Source organism: Hemicordylus capensis, chromosome 4 (assembly GCF_027244095.1).
Source record: "Hemicordylus capensis ecotype Gifberg chromosome 4, rHemCap1.1.pri, whole genome shotgun sequence".
NCBI lineage: Eukaryota > Metazoa > Chordata > Lepidosauria > Squamata > Cordylidae > Hemicordylus > Hemicordylus capensis.
Genome location: NC_069660.1, coordinates 50,526,854 through 50,548,487, shown reverse-complemented (window position 1 = coordinate 50,548,487; position 21,634 = coordinate 50,526,854). Strand labels below are relative to the sequence as shown.

At 41.2% G+C, this 21,634-nt stretch overlaps 1 protein-coding gene across 2 annotated transcripts in view; it reads left to right on the top strand.

Moving 5' to 3' along the window:
* IPO9 (importin 9) overlaps window positions 1–20,919 on the top strand; it is a 66,862-nt gene extending 45,943 nt beyond the window's left edge. For both annotated transcript variants that reach the window (XM_053246495.1, XM_053246496.1), the window contains exons 16-24: window positions 1,067–1,215; window positions 1,741–1,869; window positions 2,718–2,993; window positions 4,244–4,410; window positions 7,501–7,634; window positions 8,995–9,114; window positions 9,807–9,914; window positions 18,014–18,090; window positions 19,450–20,919. In XM_053246495.1, coding sequence (XP_053102470.1) covers window positions 1,067–1,215; window positions 1,741–1,869; window positions 2,718–2,993; window positions 4,244–4,410; window positions 7,501–7,634; window positions 8,995–9,114; window positions 9,807–9,914; window positions 18,014–18,090; window positions 19,450–19,560 — 1,271 coding nt within the window. In that variant the 3' untranslated portion in view covers window positions 19,561–20,919. The remainder of the gene's footprint in view (window positions 1–1,066; window positions 1,216–1,740; window positions 1,870–2,717; window positions 2,994–4,243; window positions 4,411–7,500; window positions 7,635–8,994; window positions 9,115–9,806; window positions 9,915–18,013; window positions 18,091–19,449) is intronic.
* Window positions 20,920–21,634: the final 715 nt, after the last annotated feature.

The window sequence follows — 21,634 nt, the reverse complement described above, 5'->3', positions numbered from 1 at the left end:
GTTTGTATTTGTGTGTGTGTGTGTGTGTGTGTTTTATTGTGAAATACATCAATGATGCCCATCTAGATGAGAAAGTCCAATAAGAAGAGAACGTTCTCTTGTGCTTTAATCCAAATCATAGAAAATGTTATAGCAAAGACTGAGTAGACTCTTGGAGATTAGAACCTTAATTATGTGCATAATGAATCTGTAAATAACAAAGCTGATATTCTCAGCTTTTGAATAAAGCCAGTATTATTTTGTCAGCCTTGGAGATTGTACATTGCAGTGAGATTTTGCATTATTGATGGTTGAAATCTTATACTTTTTTATACCTGGTTCTCATAGAGGTTGCCTCTGCGGCAACCTCTTGCATGACTGTTGATTGATTGACAGCAAGGAACAAATTTTAAATTGGTGTGTAGTTAGATGCAATCCTTAACCAGCAAACAAAGTGTTAATTTTATACTTCTCTCTGGGTATTAGAATAGGATGACATTAGTTTCTTAGCATTAATGATTGCAAACTTCCACTTTTAAAAAAACTCTTGAAACTCAAGGCCTTATGACTCTCTGCAGTCAGGTCTATAATGTTGTTAAACACCACCCTAGAATCTAGAACCAAAGGATAAACATCCTTTTTCATTGCTTAGCCCTTATTCTTAACTATTAGTCTGCATTTTAAAAAAAAAAATGTGGGGCCCTAGATGACTTAAATAGTGTAATGCATTAAGAAAAACCAAGGACATTTTGACATAAGTGGGAATCTCTTCTGGCGGTACAAAGGGATGGCAAAATATCATTTAGGAGTTCGGAGGTTGTTATTATGACAGTGCATTTTCTCTAGTTTGTAACACTGAAGCAGGAGTATCAGCCATTACAGCTGTGTCTTCCCTTTCAGTGCCTAAGAATTTAAAGCAAACTTCATTATACTTAAGTAGAAAGGAATGCTCTGCCAGAGCAGTATTCTAGAAGAGCAATTTCTTCAATTTAGTAAGACTAGTTTAAACCAACCTATTTCCTTTTCTTATTACAATGGACTTTATAAAAATATTGCTCAATAGTAATCAGTGTCTGTCTTGCATTAGATCCTGTTGTTGCCTCTCTTGCCCAAGATATCTTCAAGGAACTAGCACAAATAGAAGCCTGCCAAGATGCAATGCAGATGAGATTAATCCCAACTCTTGTCAGTATCATGCAGGCTCCTCCTGATAAGATTCCAGCAGGGCTTTGTGCAGTAAGTATGAGGGTACCCTCTCAAAATAACAAGTTCTCCATAAAGATCGGGGGGGGGGCGTGTATAGCAAAAAGGTTTTTCTCTTGTTGCCTGTCTCTTAATTTTTCAGGCCGCATGATTAGCCCTATTTCAGTAGCCGTTTCATGACTAAAGAAACTGGAAGAGCTTGCTTCCAAGTTGTGTGTCTTGGATTCAGAAAATTACAAATGCTATTCTATTTGCTACCACTTTTCTTACTACAGTTCATGACCACTTTGAAGAATCCTGTATTGGTATTTTGAGGATAACAAAACATGATCCATACAAACAAATCTGCCTTAAAGGAACTGGTTATGTTAACTGAAAAATATATCTAACAAGGTGTATACTGATGTTCACCTATTTAATCCAGGAATTAGCTATTATCTCATACAGTCCCCCACCCCATCACTTGTTTTAGTAAATATGATATACATGCTGTCATTGTGGTGTGTGCCCTTTTCCCCGTAACTAGACACGTCTTCTCTCTCTATTTTTCCTTTTCAGACTTCGATAGACATATTGACAACAGTAGTGAGAAATACTAAACCTCCCCTCTCAGAGCTCTTAATCTGCCAAGGCTTTCCTGCTGTTGCTCAGTGTAGCCTGCACACAGATGACCATGCTACCATGCAGGTAATCTTTGTTGGGAGGAGGGAAGATTTTAGAGGCTATAGGTTGTCCATACATGTCTGTGTTCAAGCCATCCACTTAGTACTGAATAACCTCTTTGGATTTCTAGAGCAGAAATGGCAATCTGTGATTTACTTGAAAACCTATGTACTTCTCTCTTTAATGATACAATTTTAGGTCAGGTGCACTTTTCACACTTGAAATTTACCTTGCATGATCCCATGAACTAGCAAGTACGACATACGTGCCACTGCCTTCACTGACCTTTATTTCCAGGGAAAGAGAATTCCCATTAAGATTTTTTTAATGGCCGTAAAACTATAATAACTAAATATATTATTATTATTTTAATCATATCTTTGTCTCTTCTAGTTGACAGTGGTACTCCCATGCTTGCCTTTCAGGCTAGCTCAAATTTTTACAAATTAGAATTGCCCAGCTTAGTCCCTAGTGGTTGACTGACTAATTACCTACCAAACTGATACTCTGCTCTTTCTCTGAAGAACTTGGAGCCCCTTGCCCTTAGAAGGCAAGAATTGCATTCATGTGCCTTCAAGCCATTTGCTGGACTTTTAGTGCATAAGTTAAAAATCTTGTCATAACAAATGCTTGTGCCAACTGAAAATGAACTGGCAGCATTTTTGTTTGTCCTTGGCACAGAGCCAGGGAATACAATGGATAAGAAAGGGAGCAAGGTCACATGGAAAGATCTCCTGCTGCTTATTTGTGTTGGTCTCCTCATACCAGCTCAACAACTTAATCTTTCCCTTTGCGCTTACAATGCTGTTTAAATATCTGAATTTGGTAGGTTGAAAGAGCAAGTTCTCATAACATTTTTTTTTAAAACCCAGAATGGTGGCGAGTGTCTACGTGCATATATCTCGGTAGCACTGGAACAAATTGCACAGTGGCATGATGAGCAAGGCCACAATGGACTGTGGTACGTGATGCAGGTGGTGAGCCAGCTTCTAGATCCACGCACCTCAGAATTCACAGCTGCCTTTGTAGGCAGATTAGTTTCCACATTGATTTCCAAAGCAGGGAGTGAATTGGGAGAAAATCTCGACCAGATTCTGAGAGCAATTCTTAGTAAAATGCAACAAGCAGCAACACTCACTGTCATGCAGGTAAGGAGGATGGAAGCCAGAGGAAACCTTGATTATAAGCTGACAGAGTGAGAAGCCTTACCCTTGTCCTCTCATGGAATTGGTTCAGAGCAAGGCTCGTTTGGTAATGGGTGCACCCACTAAATGCAGAGAAAGGGAGTATTCTAGTTGTGAGTGGGTAGGATTTATCTGGATTGAATTCACAAGTTTCTTTATCCAGTGGGTAAACCCACTGAGTGGAAGCTCTTTCCATTCACAGGAGGAGAGTTCTAATAAAAAAAGGAATCGTTATGTTAACACAACTTACCTTCCATGAATGGAAAGGTCTTCCGTTCACAGAGCAGTAAGTTGGGACCCTATCCATTCTTTCTGGAATAGCATGTTCCCTGTAACATCTGAGAATTATTGACATACAAAACAGTTTGCCTTCTAATATTTGAAATAGACTTGGAGCAACCGATAATTTTATATCTGTGTTCATTATTACTTTCAGTTGAAAACTGAAGAACTCCTGGATGGCACATCTGTTATAATGATAATTGAGATGAGGAGTTGGTTAGAATATGTAGCCTAGAGCTGAGGGAAGATCTTTTACAATAATTATGCCGGGTTGAACAGAGATTAGATTGTTTATGTAATGGAGGTATAATTTCTTTGTATTAACTTCGACAGGTCCTTTACTCACTGGTCAACATCCTAAAACTGTTAGTATGCAGCGGATGAATTCCTGCTTCTGAAGCATAGGTGCTCATGCGCAGGGGGGATTTTTACCGATCTCTCCTTACCCCATAAATGCTCTGACATTCTTAAATATATGTCACATGACCCTAAAGGACACATTTGCACATTTCTCGGTGTGCTTTCAGGTGAATAAGAGTTCTGTGAAAATTCTACAAACGTACACTGTGCCTCTGCTTCAGAAGCAGGAATGCATCTGCTGCACTCATGCTGCTTTTGACTGCATGTGCATAGCAATAATCAGGATGTCTGCCTCTATTGTCCAATGTCTAACCCAGGGCTGCTCAACTTTGGCCCTCCAGCTGTTTTTGGACTGCAACTCTCATAATCCCCAGCCACAGTGGCCAATAGCCAGGGATTATGGAAGTTGTAGACCAACATCTGCAGGAGGAGTGAAGTTGAGCAGCCGAGGACTAACCATTTAAATTGACAATTTGCAGGATACTGTATGTTGAATTCAGTTTCAAGCACTGGCAAAACAATTAAGACTCCAAAATAAAAAAGATATTTCCGTTACTTTGTTCCTCTTGCAGTCTCTGATCATGGTGTTTGCTCACCTGGTTCATTCCCAGTTGGAACCCCTGCTAGAATTTCTTTGTAGTCTACCTGGGCCAACAGGCAAGCCTGCTCTAGAGTTTGTAATGTCAGAGTGGATGTGTCGACAACACTTATTCTATGGACAGTATGAAGGCAAGGTCAGGTAAGGTATTTCTTGATCACAAAAATATTTTCATACTTTTGTGTAGGTGAGTTAGGACTCTTCTGTCAGGGTGCTTTCTAATCTTGCTGTAAGTAAGAGAAAAACAAGAGAAAAACAAAACACTTATTGTTCAGTGTCCTGAAGTTCTTATTCAAACATATTTAGTAGTGCCAATTTAGCATTGTGTACAAAACAGTAGATAGTGTTGTTAACTTCATCAAAGACACATTTGCAGAATCTGCTGATAACACTGCAGTCCCATCACATGTAGTACTATGTTCACATGCTTCGCACATGTGGCAGGGTTTATTTATTTAAAATATTTATACCCCACCCCTCCAGTACACTACTGCTCAGGGCAGCTCACAACATGAATAAAAATAGATACAATGTAAAGTTAATTTGTTTAACTTAACAAATTAAATTAAACAAGTTAAAAAACCAGGCTAAAACCACAATTAAAATCACATATCTTTTTAAAAGTGTCAATTAACAGTTCGTTAAAAAGCTAAAAAAAGGCAGCAGATGAAACATTAAAAGCCTTTTTAAAAAGTTGTTTTTAAAAAAACAGAGAGGGAGCATGGCAAAGCTCTTCAAGGAGGGTGTTCCAAAGCCAAGGGGCCACAACCGAACAGGCTCTGTCTCTAGTCTCCACCAACTCTGTTAGTGATGGGACCATAAGCAGGGCCTGAGATGAAGAGTGGAGGGCCCTGGTAGGTTCATATGGGCGAATGCGGTTTGACAGGTACCCCGGCCTCAAGCCATGTAGAGCTTTAATGGTCAAGACCAGCACCTTGAATCTAGCCCGGAAGTGGACTAGTAACTAATGAAACTGCTGCTTCACTGCAGCATTGACAAGTCAAGCACTTACCATTTGATGCTGACTGGGGTGGCAAGGAGATACGCTGCTGCCCCACGTCAGCGATTTTGGCAAGAGCACTGGCGGGGGAAACCTGGTGGGGGAGAAGAGCATGCTCCTGGTCCCTTAAAGGTAACCCCCCACCCCTGCCCGAACCGGCTTGAACAACAGACCTCCGAACTGGTTCGGCGGTCCAGAAAAGGACTGCCAAACCGATTTGGGCACATCCCTAGTCCCTGAAGGGTTGGGGTGGAGCAGATGGAAACATTCAACCATAGGAGAGCGCTCCACCCAGCAGCAGGATTGCAGTGATGTTAGCAGGTTTTGCAAACACGACCATTGGAGATTTACCACTATAGTATGCCATTCTTTTCACTATTATATTGCTAAATGGATTGAACTGGGGTGTGTATGTTGTTTGGAAACTTCAGTTGTTTCAAAATGCAGTGGCTAGATTGGTCTCTGGGGTGTCTCGGAGAAACCATATTATGGCTGTTTTACAGCAGTTGCATTGGTTACCAATAGGTTTCTAGGAAAATACAAAGTGCTGGTGATTACCTTTAAAAGCCCTAAATGGCTTAGGACTGAGTTAGCTAGGAGAGCGCCGCCTTCTGCATGATCCCCACCACACACTGAGATCATTGAGTGAGATCCATCTCTGTATGCTGCCGGCTCGTCTGGCGGTGTCTCGGGAGCTGGCCTTCTCCGTAGTCGCTTCTAGGCTATGGAATGCGCTCCCTATAGACATTAGGAACATAGGAAGCTGCCATATACTGAGTCAGACCATTGGTCTATCTAGCCCAGTATTGTCTTCAGACTGGCAGTAGTTTCTCCAAGGTTGCAGGCAGGAATCTCTCTCAGCGCTATCTTGGAGAAGCCAGGGAGGGAACTTGAAACCTTCTGCTCTTCCCAGAGCGGCTCCATCCCCTTAGGGGAATACCTTACAGTGCTCACACATCAAGTCTCCCATTCATATGCAGCCAGGGCAGACCCTGCTTAGCTATAAGGGAACAAGTCATGCTTGCTACCACAAGACCAGCTCTCATGGTTTAACATCTTTGCCAGCCTTCAAAAGAGCCCTTAAGATGCATCTTTTCAGCCAGACTTTTAACAATCTCTGAATGTTTGTTTTATTATTTTTGTGATTGTTTTTATGAACTGCCTAGAGCCTTTGGAGTCAGGCAGTATATTAAACAAACAAACAAACAAATAGACAAACAAACAAATAAACAAATAAATCTTAATATTAGAAAGGCACAAAAGATGCTTGCCAGATCCATATGAAAAAAGGTTTTCTCCCTTTGTAGTAGGTAGGATCGATGGAGAACATTGATTGCTGTTGTAGTCTAAACTTCTAGATACATTTTAAAGTGGGAATCTTTATAACTTTTGTGGGGGATGACTTCATCAGTGTTGAGTGCTTTGTATATCCTTATCCCAAGTGGAGAGTCTGTATACCAGTATTTCCAGTGGGGAGGTAGCCTGCCTAGAGAGCAGGAGGCTGTTGGTCCGAATCCCCGCTGGTGTGTTTCCCAAAATATGGGAAACACACCAGCAGCAATATAGAAAGGTGTTGAAAGGCATCAACTCATACTGCACGGGATATGGCAATGGTTAACCTCTCCTGTAATCTACCACTAAAACCACATGGCTCTGTGGTCACCAGGAGTCGACACTGACTTGACGGCACAACCTTTCCTTTGCCAGTTGTATATGACCACTGGTCTATGATATCAAACCCTAAAATTATATATTGGGTCACCAAAAACTACAGCTGAGTGGTTGCCTAGTGCTGTTAATTTTTTCCTTACTATGAAAGTCCTAGACAGGGTTGAAAAGGCTAGTTGGATTATGGCTCCTGCTTATGGTTACTGAACTTCTGTGGAAGATACCTTTTGGCAATGATTGAAAACTGTGGGAAATTGTAGTATCTCTTTAAAGAGATAATAAACAGATGATGCCACAAAATCAAACACAAGAGATCTTGAGGAAACTGTACTTGGGAATAGCACTCTGTCACTGAATGAAAGTGATTGTATTGAGAAACTACAAACCAGCCCTTGTTAAGGATTTGCAGGCAGGTCATCCAAAGGAGCAGATCCAAACAGATACTGTTGGGATATGTTCCTGCAACTCTGCATATATGTCCAGTATAGCTAAATATTGTAGGTAGGACATCTCTATGGGTGAAATGACCAAATGTGTGATGTTTGCTTTTTTTAAAAATTCAGCTCGGTAGCTCTGTGTAAACTCCTCCAGTATGGTATCAACACGGATGACAAGCGTCTTCAGGATATTAGGGTAAAAGGGGAAGAAATATTTAATATGGAAGAGGGAATACGCACAAGATCAAAAGCAGCCAAAAGTAAGTGATCAAAATGTTCTTGAAAGACGAATCAGACAGGCCCATAAACCCTTTAAAATAGGTTTTAATTAAATTTAGCTCAGTGGTTGAGCATATGCTTTGCATCCAGAAGGCCCAAGATTCAATCTTTGGCATTTCCAGATGCAACTGGATAAGATCCCTGTCTGAAATCCTAGAGTCAGTGTAGACAACACTAATGTGACTCAGTATGTGGTCTATGATGGCACACATTTTCAAATTTTGTGGATTTTTATGTAGTATTTGCAAGTTCCATCAAAAGCAGTGGGACGTGTACAGGTAAATAATTTATATGCTTTAATGTTGTGCCATGCATGTTTATTTCTGGTTTGGTTCAAACTCATGGACAGTAAGAATAGCAATGCCCAATACAAAATGTAAACATAAAAATAGTCCTTTGTATTGCAGCTGTTTGGTCAGATTCAATAAACAATTGTGACTTAATAAATACACAAAGATAATCTGTTTAATAATAGGATACCATAATAAGGAGTATACAAATGATCCACATGTAACACAGCCCAATTTCTGCAAAGACCACTGCTCGTGAGAACACAAGAAAAGCCTTTCTGAATCAGGCCCAAGTCCTATCTGATCCAGCTTCCAGAAATTCAGGAGATGGGCATGCCCCTTCTCCCACTCTGGCTCTCCTTCTTCTGAACCTGGAGACAGCCTATAGCCATCAAGACTAGTAGCCATTGACAGACTTGTCCTCCAAGAATTGATCTAAGCCCCATGTAAAGCCATCCAAGCTAATGGCTATTAACACATTCCATGACAGAGCATTCCATAGATTGATTATGCATTGTGTGAAAAAGTGCTTCCTCTTGTCCTTTCTAAATTTCCTAGCTATTGGTTTCATGGGATGACCTCTGGATCTGTGTTGTATAACTTCTCTCTATACGCTCCCTCTGTACCATGCATAATTTTATAAACCTTTATCATGTCTTCTTAGTTGCCATTTTTCTATACTAAGAAATCTCAAATCTTATACCTCATAAGGAAGGTGGTTAAGATCCCTGATCAGTTTGGTTGCCCTCTTCTGTACTCTTTCCAGTTCTGTAAAATCCTTTTTGAGATATGGTGACCATAACTGTACACAGTACTCAATACGTCTTAATTTTGAGTGTAGAAAACAATTGTTAGGAGGATTGTGGTACACATGTTTTGTACTGAGGGGTTGATTCTTGCTGTTTTTTTTAAAGTGGGAGCTTTCAAATATTGTAAAGTTCAGCTAATTGTAGAATGCCTCTTCAAATCAGTAGGGAGCATATCTTTAGTTTCATTGTGTTTCTGGAGAGTCTTTAATAATAATTAAAAAGATGCTTTATGTGCCCTATAGATCCTGAACGGTGGACAAACATTCCTTTGTTAGTTAAAATTTTAAAGTTGATAATAAATGAACTTTCTAATGCAATGGAGGCAAATGCTTCTCGCCAAACTGCTGCAGACTGGAGTCAAGGTACTATGTTGGTGTGACTTTTTTATGATAGTAAACTTTTGCTGTTAAACGTAATACATTAATACTGCTTCTGTAGGACAAAAACATCAGCTATAATCAGAGCACTGCATGAACCCGGCAGTCAACAAAAATGTTACCCATTAGATCTTGCTTGGTTGTTTCAGAAACAGGAAACTTTTAATTTCTAGAATGTGGTGAATTTTTGTTAATTAGCATGTTTTAATTCCTCCAGTTTACATAGAAAATCAATATTATGAGAGTAATTTTTTCTAGACACTGAACAAGGCAATAGTATGACTTATGAAATCAGTCTTTCCAGTTGGAATCATGCATTCAAGTATTACCCTGATCCTAAAACCAGTTTACATGGCAGCAAATAAAATGGAAATCACCGAAACTGACTTCTAGATCTGTGTACATAGGATTGAGATATAAGCAATGTATGTACCTACATATGTAGAATACTCCATTGTCAATCTTAAGGTTTTCTATTCAGAATATTTTTTGCAAGAATAGTAGCCTCCTTGGAAATCTGTTTTTTTGCTTGGAAATGCAAAACTGTCCGAACTGAAACAATTTTCAGTGTGCTTCCCTACTAATAAAACAAAAACTGAGTTCCAGTGGTGATTATTACTGGGGGTCGGGATGGGGGAAACAGACCTTATGACACAAACAGCTTTTTTAATTGACAGAGGAGTCCAATGATATGTGGGAGGATCAGGAAGATGAAGAAGAGGAAGAAGAGGATGAAGGGTTAACAGGCCAGCTATTGTCAGATATTCTTGCCACAAACAAATATGGTGAGCAAAGCAGTCCTGAAATGGTAAAGATTATCTCAGGGTGGGGCGGATATGTCTTGGTTATAAGTACTTTGCACATAACTGCTGACAAGAAGATGGGTTCTCACAATATCAGACAGACACCTTATATATCCAAATATTCTAGGTATCCATGAAAAAAGAGAAAATTGAGCCTTTTGGAATCAAGGCAAAACATGTAGATTCCTGAGCTGATAGAACTTCAGGTGTTGGGGCAAGCTAATCTAAGGTTGGATCAGAATTGGGACTGCTTAGGATTCTATATCAGTCCCAAGGAACATATGTGAAGAAATGGGGGTGGATCTGGATCGAGATCTGCCGAGATCCATAAGTATGGGTTCTATGCCTGCACAGGAACTACGCGGTAACAATGCTGCAGCTCCTCGAGGCGTCCAAGCCCCGTCTCCACGCCTACAGCATGCTATTTAAAGGCAGGCTGGGTGCCATGTTCCTCAGTTCTTTTCCGACTGCCATTGTGTTTGGACCTCGGTCTGTCACTCCTCGTCGGAATAGTTCTTCAGCGTTTTATTGTATCTTCTTTGTTCATCTTTTGGGGGTGGGGGTTATTTTGGGTATTTGACCTATTTCTGACTGACGGACAATGATTATTTCAGATATTTGACCTATTTCTGGCTGACAGACAACAATTGGTATTTACTTGACAGACAATGAATGGTGTTTTTGGACCTTCGGACTTTGGCTTACGTACTGCCTAGCGATATGGCTGAGGAGAAATGGAGCTTTAAGAGGTTTGAAGGCTGTAAGGCAAAACTCTTCTTTAAAGATCTCCATGAGTTGTGTCTCATTTACTCAGGAGAAGAGCACAACATGTCTCCTTGCAAAATTTGTCTGTCTTTTTCAAAACAGACTTGCAAGAATAGGGCACTTTGGCTTTGTGCCGCCATTTATGATGATGTCTTAAGCTTCTTGACTCCGGGTGAACTCCGCCCATCAACTTTGTTTTTGAAAATGCCGCCAAAAACACCTTCGACATTGAAGCCACCCAAGTCTTCGGCGACTTTTCAGAACCCAAAACCTCCAACTGGTGCTGGTTCAGTAATGAAGCCTACAAAGTCCATGGCTAAACGATAGACTACTGACACGTGTCCTTCAACACCAAAGCCAAAGAAGCCTAAAACTATTGATCTAACTTGAGATCAAACACCGTCTCCATCGAGCCTACAGCAGCTGCATTTGAAGCCGATACCAGTGTCGAAGTCGAAGGCTGCCGACACTGATCCTTCCAAAGGATCTTCCTCAACATCAAAGTAGTCACCGCTTCCCTATACGCCGATGGAGCCTTTTGATGCCGATCACCCACCAACACCGGCATGATTGACATTGAGGGCTCGTGCATCATCCCCAGTGTCGATGCCGATTGCCTCATCACTAGCGCCGACAGAACGTCACCATGGCACACCATTGTCACTGACAACTCCAGTTCCACATTTTCCACTTCCAGCATTGACTCTGCATACGCCAGTACAGTCGGCCTCAAGACAAATCTTGCCTTGTCAAATACCGATGCCGACGTTCGATGTCATGGAAGAGGAAGAAGCGGACAGGGGTACCAGCTTGGATCCAACAACCGCATGCACACTGTTATAAATCATGGACTCTTGTTCTAGCACCCCATCTACATCAACATTCAAGGGGTTTCCCGCTTCAAGTGCTGATGGATCTCGCTTGTGCTCATTGGCTCCACCAGTACATTTTCAGCCATCTACTTTATCAGCTACTCAACTAGAAAATGCTTTAGCCTGGCATTCTTGTGGATTTACCCATACGTTGGCACCAGGCTCAGCCCTTGCCATGACATCCATGGGGACCTGTTCTCCAGGGGTTCCATATGATTACTAAGAGGAAAGACCATGGAAATCCTTTGTGCCAAGGTCATACAATCCAATTGCTTCCTCGCTACCAATTGCCATCTTAGCAAGCAGAGATGCTCCGATCAAGACTGTAACATTTGCGTCTGAATCAGTACTGGCTCTAACACTTACTGGAGTGTCTCAGACCACACAAACAGCCCCTCCACCACTTAGGGATAAAAGTACCCAAGCACAGAAACAGTCTCTGTCAATAAGATCTACCTCAGGGACCCAGACACGTATTCCAACTTACCCGACTGGATCTCCATTAGACCATCATGGATTGATTTTGAATCTGACTCTGACGATCCAGATAGTTTGGCAGATCCTCTCACTGATGTACCACCTTCCACCTATGTTTCTCCAAATGAGGAGATGAAAGCTTACCACAAACATGTAAGGGCCATGGGTGAGGCATTAGGCTTGGATTTGAAATTGGAGCTCTCCACGATATATAGCTCTCCACGATAGATAATTTCATGGTCAAATCACAGGCCTCTCAACCCGTGGCTCTTCTGTTCTGCCGGTCATCTCTAGTGCTTGGGAGGTAGTACATACACCCACTCCTACCTCAAAGAGACTAGAAAGTTTATACCGTATACAAGAAAAAGATAACACCTACCTTTTAAAGCATCCTGCACCAATCTCCCTGGTTATTGACTGTGCCACCTCATCAAAATCAGGGAGATGTCACACCACTCCACCTGATGAGGGAAGAAAATTAGATCTTTTCGGGAGAAAATATACTCCACTTCATGTTTATCTATAAAAGTAGCAAATTACTCGGCCTGCATAACCCAAGTATAACCACTGCTTGTGGGAATCCCTTCAGGGTGACTTAGATAATTTGTCACCTGAAGAATTCAAGAAGTTCCAACAGACATTGGACAAGCCGGCTGATCTTACTAGACAGCAATTAAGCACAGCAAAACAATCTTGCTGAGTCAGAATCTTGCTCATTGACTGCGGCTGTTACACTGAGAAGACATGCATGGCTACAGTCTACAAACCTTCAAAGTGATATGAAGAAGATTGAAGGTTCGCCCTTTGATGGAAAGGGACTTTTCAGTGGGACGACTGACTCCACAATGGAGAAACTTAAAAAATCCAAATCACTGTGAAGGCTTTACAAAGTTTGCTTCTACTTCTTCATACAGCACTAAGTATTGTCCTTATTCTAAGAAACAGAGGCCTCCTTATAGACAACAGGAACACCATGGTTACAGAAAACAGCATAATCCATACCATAAGCGTCCATACCAAGGGAAGGGCAAGAACAATCAGTTTCAACAAACCAAGCAAGCTGAACCTCAGAAGCACCTTTGAGGTACAAGACTGCCCACCGCCACCCCTAAACTCCTTCCCATTCCCACCACCAGGGACATTAACATCTTGGCAGGCAAGCACCTTCAACAGCCTTGCAATTCCATCTCTTCCACCAGCACACAGCTCCATCAAGCTGGCACACCATGGCCCTACATGGCACCGCATAACATCAGACCGCTGGGTCCTGAAGATCATATCCTCGGGATACGCCATAGAATTCAAAACTACCCCACACTTTACAGGAATGAGATTCACCCCACCATCCCTGGCAGTGCAGGAGGAAGCGAAGGAGTTATTTGAGAAGGATGTAATCACCCCTGTGTGGTGGGGGCACAGAGTTTTTAATCTTGCTATTTTCAGATTCCAAAATAGGATGGTGGAATCCGCCCCATCATGGATTTACACCACTTGAACAAACTTGTTCGCATCAGGAAATTTCACATGATAGCGTTGCAGGAGATGCTACCACTTCTCTATCAAGAGAACTGGTTTGCAATGCTGGATTTGAAAGACGCCTATTTTTCATACTGGCATAAGGGAACAACACAGGAAGTACCCACGCTTTACGGTAGGTGAACAAGTGTACCAATACAATGTCTTACCCTTCGGACTTTCCATCACCCCAAGAGTGTTTACCAAATGTATGGCTGTAATGACCTCCCATTTGAGAATGCAGGGAATTGCAATCTACCTCCCTTTGGACAATTGGCTCCTGATGTCCAGGGACCAAGGAGAGTTACTTTCTCAGACACAATATGTTTTAACTCTTCTCCAAGACTTGGGGATCCAAGTCAATTGGAAAAAATCCCACCTGGAACCCGTATGTGTCATCAACTACATCAGAGCTGTATTGAACACTGAAACCAAGAGAGCGTACTTAAGGTATGGATGCATCAGAGACCTGATCCAGGTGTTCCAGCAACATCCATCACAGCCAGCTCAGCTAATCCAATGACTCCTCGGCTTTATGGTGTCCTGCAACACAGTAATATGCCATGCACGGTTGAAAATGAGGAAGCTGCAGCTTTGGTTTCTGTCAGTTTCCCATCCAAATTGAGACAGCCAGTGCAAGCATATAGAAATACCATCACAAATACAAGCTCACTGTCTTGGTCGTTGAATGACCACAATCTCCTGGAGGGAGTCCCTTTCCAGACTGCATCACCATCAATCTGGTTGACAACCGATGTGTCTCTGCTGGATTGGAGTGCCCACTGCGAGAACCATCAAATTCAAGGCAAGTGGATCCCTCAGCAGGCCCAATTGCACATCCATTTCCTGGACTTGCTGGCCATTTTCTAAGCAATGAAGGCCTTCCTACCACTACTGCAAGGCAAAGTCATCCAAGTACAGTTGGACAGCACCACAGCCCAAAAGTACATAAGTTGCCAGCGGGGAACAGTGTCACCTACCCTGTGTGCTCTCAGCTTACAACTATTGCACTGGTGCATCAGGAATCAGGTGTTTCTGATAGCCATACACATAAAGAGCCTGGACAATATCCTAGCAGATGATCTAAGTCTCATATTCGCACAGCAACAGCAACACGACTGGGAGCTCATGACAGAATATATTGCTCCTCTTTTCAACCTATGGATGAGTCCAACCATAGACCTATTTGCAACTTCAGAAAACATGAAGTGCATTCGCTTTTGCTCGAGGGCAGGACACGACCCTCAGTCTCCAGGAGACATTTTCCAGGTAGATTGGACTCGAGACACCGTACATATTCCCACCGTGTCCCTTGATAAGCCGAGTGGTGGCACGTCTCCTGGCTGCTCCTACATCATGCATCCTAGTGACTCCATGGTGGCCAAGACAGCCATGGTTTCCACAGCTACTTAAACTGTTGGGAAACCATTACCATCGTCTGCCTCAAGAGCTAGATCTCCTGTCCCAGGACAACGGACTCGTCTTCCACCCAGATGTACTCTCACTCTGTCTGACAGCATAGCGAATCGAGTCCTGAAAAACATCTTGCTTAACCAGAGAAAGTCCTCCACTAGACATAACTACTTCGGGAAATGGCTGCATTTTAAGTCCTATGCCAAGACTCATGGTTTTCTGGCAAAACAGGCTACTATTAAAGACATACTCCTCTATTTAACTACACTGAAGAAACAGAGTTTGGCTAATGTGTCCCTGAGAGTCCACTTGGCAGTGCTCTCTTCCAAACACCCGGGATGTGATAGCAAAACTTTTTTCTTACCAGATAGTAAAGCTTTTCTGAAAGGACTTACGAATGTGTATCCACCTATTAGTACTCCAGAAGAGCCATGGAGCATTTCCTTGGTGCTCTCTGCATTGACTCAGAGCCAGTTTGAGCCTATGGCTACTTCTTCCACCAAGCTTGTGACTTTGAAAACAGTTTTCCTGATCGCTATTACCACTGTAAAGTGTATAAATAAACTTACAGCCGTAAGGATTGATTCCCCTTACACCAGGATTTATCCTGATACGGTGCTGATGCATATGGACTCTGATTTTTTATTATTTTTTTGCCCAAAGTAGTGTCTGGCTTCCACCTCAATCAGGACATTGTACTCCCCACATTCTTCAGGGAACCATCTACACCTTTTAGAACATACAATACACTCTCTGGATATATGCAGGGCACTTTCATACTACCTAACGCATACCAAAGACTTTAGAACCACTAAGCACCTCTTTGTGGCCTACAAGGGTCCTGCCAGAGACACCGGCATATCTGGACAAAGAATGTCCAACTGGCTGGTCAAGCTCATCTTGTTGGCCTACAAGTTGTGGAACATACATAGGAACATAGGAAGCTGCCATATACTAAGTCAGACCATAGGCCCATCTAGCTCAGTACTGTCTACACAGATTGGCAGTGGCTTCTCCAGGGTTGCAGGCAGGAATCTCTCTCAGCCCTATCTTGGAGAAGCCAGGGAGGGAACTCGGAACCTTCTGCTCTTTCCAGAGTGGCTCCATCTCCTAAGGGAATATCTTACAGTGCTCACACATCAAGTCTCCCATTCATATGCATCCAGGGCAGACCCTGCTTAGCTTGGGACAAGTCATGCTTGCTACCACAAGACTAGCTCTCCACCAGGAGCAATCAAGGCCCACTCTACTCGTGCCTACGCTTCATTGGCTGCGCACCTATTGGAGGTAACTTTCATGGACATCTGCAAGGCAGCAACATGGCCCACGGAGCTACCTTTAATTAAACACTAAGCCATAGATGTGTGCTCTGCTGCCAAGGCAAGCTTCAGGAGAAGTGTTTTAAAGTGGGTGTTACAATAGCTACTACTGCACCCTCCTCCATGGTGAGCTCCATACTTATAGATCTCGACGGATCTCGATCCAGATAAACAGGTTGCTCTCCTGTAACTTATGATCTGGTAGAGATCTGTCAACATCCATAAAACCCTCCCGGACCACCCCTCTACAGTAGTGCTCTCCTATGTGCATATCAGTGTGCTAGCCATTCTTTTTCGATGCTGATGAACTGACCTGTTTATCCGGATGATCATCCTTCATGGTGGTCGTCCAAGAACTGAGAAACATGGTGCCCAGCCTGCCTTTAAATAGCATGCTGTAGGTGTGGAGGTGGGGCTTGGATGCCTCGATGAGCTGTGGCATTGTTGTTATTATTTATTATTATTATTTATTTGATTTGTATACCACCCTTCCAAAATGGCTCAGGGTGGTTTACAATTGTTACCACATGGTTCCTACTTAGGCACAGACACTGTCCTTATGGATGTCAATGAATCTCTACCAGATCATAAGTTACAGGTGAGCAACTTTTTTCTCCCCCGCCACCAACCAACCAACAAAACACTTCCAACCCAAGACCTTCCTATAAGGCCTTCCTATTACAAATGGTCTGGACTGTGGCATTTCAGATGAGGGCTCACAGGTTTAAATGTTCCTTCATAGAACCCCACCAAAAAAAGTGTTTGTAGAAAACTAATATGTTGCAGAGAACTAGCCTAGACTTCTCCCTGACACATAAGCTTTCTGCACATAGGATTTTCTGAATGGAGGAGCATTCAGTCAAGTGAGCTCCCATCTGCTGTCTGAAGTGGCACAGTCACAGATCTACCACCTCATCTACTGTGTGAGCACTAGACCTTTAGGAACTACTTAAAATTGGACTGGGGGAAAGAGTTGGGAAGAGTTCATTTACTCATTGTTCTCCCTCACAAATCCTGTACTTGGGACTTGCTTAAGAAATTCTACTTCGCACAGAGAGCCAGCATAGTGTAGTGGTTAGAGTGCTGAACTAGGACTGGGAAGACCCGAGTTCAAATCCCCATTCAGCCATGATACTTGCTGGGTGACTCTGGGCCAGTCACTTCTCTCTCAGCCTTACCTACTTCACAGGGTTGTGAGGAGAAACCTAAGTATGAAGTACATCGCTTTGGGCTCCTTGGAGGAAGAGTGGGATATAAAATGTAAAAAATAATTAATAAATAAATTTTGATAACCACATGTCTAGAAATCAGGCTACCTTTTTTCTATTATAAATTTCATAAAGACAAAATTGTTTAAGCAAACCTATCAAATTCATATTGGAGACTAGCCTCAATATTTAGTGGAAGGATTTCTGGAATTGTGAGGTAGAAGTGACAAAGAGAGGTATATCTTTATTTTCGATAACTATATATAACAATAAAATGGTTAATGGGATAGTGTTATACACACAACATATGCTTGCATTCGTCTCTCTCTCACTGTACAACTTGAAAATGTGACTGGAGAAGAAATGAAATGTACTAATTTCTGGTCTTTTTCATTGTTGTCTCTTCCGTATTAAATTAAAATGTGGCAAAAAGTGTCACATTATCTGCCAATATTGACAACTGTCATAATAGATCCCTTGTGAACATCCCTTTGAACATTTTTGCTTGATAGATGATGATTATTATGAAGATGATGATGAGGATGATCCAGATGCACTTAAGGATCCTCTCTATCAGATAGACCTACAGGTGATTTTATGGTTTTGTTCTCTTTGTGTGAAATCCAGTTCCTGTTGTGCATTTATTTATTTTTAATCTAATGACTAAAATACAAATACTAAAGATATATTCCTTGATTGACATCCAGATTAATATTGTGTGCTCCAAAAAACATTTCGTATGTGCAGTAGCGGAGGGATGAGTTTTGCTGATCTCCTATTCCATCTGCAGTTCTTTTGTATCTCCTTTAAATATGCCCCTGTGGGTCCTGCAACTCTCTCAGGGACATATCTTCAGGAGGCACCATGGGCTGTAGAGGGAAGGGCAAAAATTGTTCCTCTGCTGTGCATGCAAAATGTTTTTCAGCATGTGCAGAGTTGCTCTAAATGTTGGCCACTGTAGTTTTTCTCTTATGATTTTAAAGATTCACCTACAACAGTAACAGATAACTACAATTAAGTTGTCAAAGTGCTGCTGTAGTAATTAATAACACCATAGATAATCCTGAAAACTTTCAGTACATAACTCAAGTGGTGTTGCACAAATAAAAGGACACAAAGATAATTTAATACTACACAACCATTCCAAGATACTTTAGTAGCTGATTTGGATGAGGCCAGTGTTCTGGGGAATGATGGTACATATCTACAAGAGGGGACATAAGTGCTTGCCATATGTTGCAGATTAACACATTGAACAGTGCTCTGCCTTTTTTTTTTTTAAAGAGCTAAGCAGTTTGGGAAGGGGAAACTCCAGTTGTATGTGTACAGCTAATAAACATATCGCTAGAACCCCACCTGGAGAAAATAGCTAGGGGGATTTTGAGCAGGAAAATGACCAGGGAGGAGAGACAGCTAAGTATCCATTTCTAATGCTTCTCTCTTCCAAATGTATAGAGGTTCTAAATTTATTTTATAGAGGTTTATAAAATGCATAGTTAGGATAGAAAGGGGTTACTCCTCATATAATGCTCAACTCGGGGTCATCCACTGAAATTGGCTGCAGATTCAAGACAGACCTGAGAGACAAGAGGAAGGGAGAGTAATTCTTCACACAATGTATAATTAATTCATGGATTCAGTGCCACAGGATGTGGTGATGGCCATTCTGACTGAGATGTGCTGTACTGATTGTTCTTAGCGTGCACTATGCATCCAATAATTCTGTTAGCCCTTTAATTTCTGGAGGCAGCTGCTTGATTTTAAAGACCAGTGATTGCATTGCAGAATTGTGGGAGCCATTTTTGCTGCAGTGTTTGTTTGTATTTCAGGGTGTAAACATCTCATGTTGTGATAATCCTCTTTTCATTCCTGTCATAAAATAATTCCATGTATAAGCAAACTTTCAGTACTATAGAAGTGAAACTAATTGTTTTTGTCTTCCTTCTAGGCTTATCTCACAAATTTCTTGTGTCAGTTTGCACAGCAGCCTTGCTATGCAGTGTTCTCAGACCATCTGAATGAGAATGAGAGAAGAGTGCTTCAAGCCATTGGCATATAAATCCAGAGCATTGTGGTCATATTTGAACAATTTTTTTAATTTTATTTCATGTTTTGTGACTTAAACATGGAACCTCTACCATTATTCACAAGATACTACAGATATTATCTTAATTTTGAAGTACTGTTCCTTATCATGATATGGGTTAAGAGGAGGATTGTCAAACGCAATGAAAGACAGATGTGCATAGTTTTGCATACTGGATTCGCCCAAGGGAAACACTGTATTCTTCAGATCAGCCTTCCAAGATCATCTAAAATAATGTGCCCTGAAGCCAAGTTTCTCTTATTCATTGAAAAGGCACTTCACTGACTTTTCACAGCACAGTTTAATAGACTGAGGAAGGCATTGTAGTTGTCTGTAGTTGGTTTGGATGTGTATAGAAACTGGGGAGTTTGTCCCACTTCGCGCTTGTATTACACAGGGTAAATTATCTTGATCTTACTATAGGACATCCTTTTATAGAACTATAGAAATTTCTAAAGAGACACTTGAACGCAGTGGAATCCGCTAACAAAACAAGAATTTGGATTAAAACCTGAAAAATAAAATTAACTTTCCATTCATTGATGAAGATAAATCGCTTCCATCTGGGCTTCATCATTTTTCCCAGTTCTTTACGAAAGCTATCAAGCCACCCATACTGAACAGACTTACTCCTTAAAACTCAGTTCCTGTGGTTACTGATGACTTTGATTTTGCAACCAAACTTTTTTATACAAAATTCTGATTGTATTTAACTTGTCTATTTACTTCATTAATACAGCTCTCAAATAGTTTTGCTTCCTTCACCCACAAGAATTATACAAAATGGTTAAGATGTAGTCCGCAAATTAGTTTGTGTATTTTTATAGGGCAGTAAAATTAACTTTTACTGACTAATAAATAAATTACTTGTAATTCTGCAAGTAATTACAATGTGATGCATCTCACAACACCTCTTTGCCTTTTTCCTCCCTTTTGGGGAAAATCAAAATAAAACTGTTGAAATATATGTTGGTATCTTTCTTTTTAAAAGATTTGGAGAAGAAAATTGTATCCTTTTGTCACTTAAAGGCTATTTGTAGAAAAACAAATCCTCCTTTCTAATTGCTATCAGCATACTCTATCTTTTTCTCTTTAATAGTCATTGTGGATTGAGGAGGGTTTACGTCTTCTATTTGTTCTTTTTATGCAGGATGAACACCTCTAGGTTTGAACAGCTACTTCCTTGAATAATGTGCTTTAAATCAAGCTGAGGTCTTAATTATTAATCATCTACAACATTAACTTCTCTATGTTGGTTCCATATTTGTTTAAAGTGTGGAAGCAGCAGTTCTAAGAATCAAACTACTTTTCAATAAATGACTTTTGACAGAGCTTGCACTGATGAATCTGATTGGCATCTTTAGGGTATTATATGCCTGCCTATTTCTTCCATAGAATTAAAACAACTCTTTCTATTCTTAACTCTCAGTGGAGAGAAGAGTACATATTATATCATTTCTGTTTCACTAGTGTCTATGTCTGAAGTGATATGGTCTCGAGTACACAAAGGCCTCTTGATCAATTGATTTTGTTTAGAAAAAAAAGTCAGCTTGGGACTAAATGCTACTGGATGCAGCAGCTTCTGCAAATTCTGAGGACAGCTTTCCATCCATCACACTTTTTTCAAACACTTTAGCCACATTCATGCCTAAAATACCATAAGTTATTCTAGCACAAAGGAAAGGGGAAAGTTTTACGAACTTTGTTTAGTAGCTAAATATCGAGGGCAGACATTTTAGCCCTCATTTCTAAATACAGAATTCACAGAGCAATGTCAAGGGGGAAAACAGTAGTGGCACAGCATAAGAAACAGGAATTGATAAGTAAAAGGGCCTGTGTGTGTGTGTGTTGAGAAAAAAAAGCTTGTTAATTGAGGAACCAAATTCAAGTGTGTAGTGTTTTCCTCACTATTTAATTGAAAGCAGACACACTTGGACCTGATTAATGGCTATCTACAGAGCCTTCGGATTTGCAGGATGCACTTATCTCATCCTCAATTGTTTCTTGATTTGGGGATATTTGAAAAATTAGACAGTATGTTTGAGTA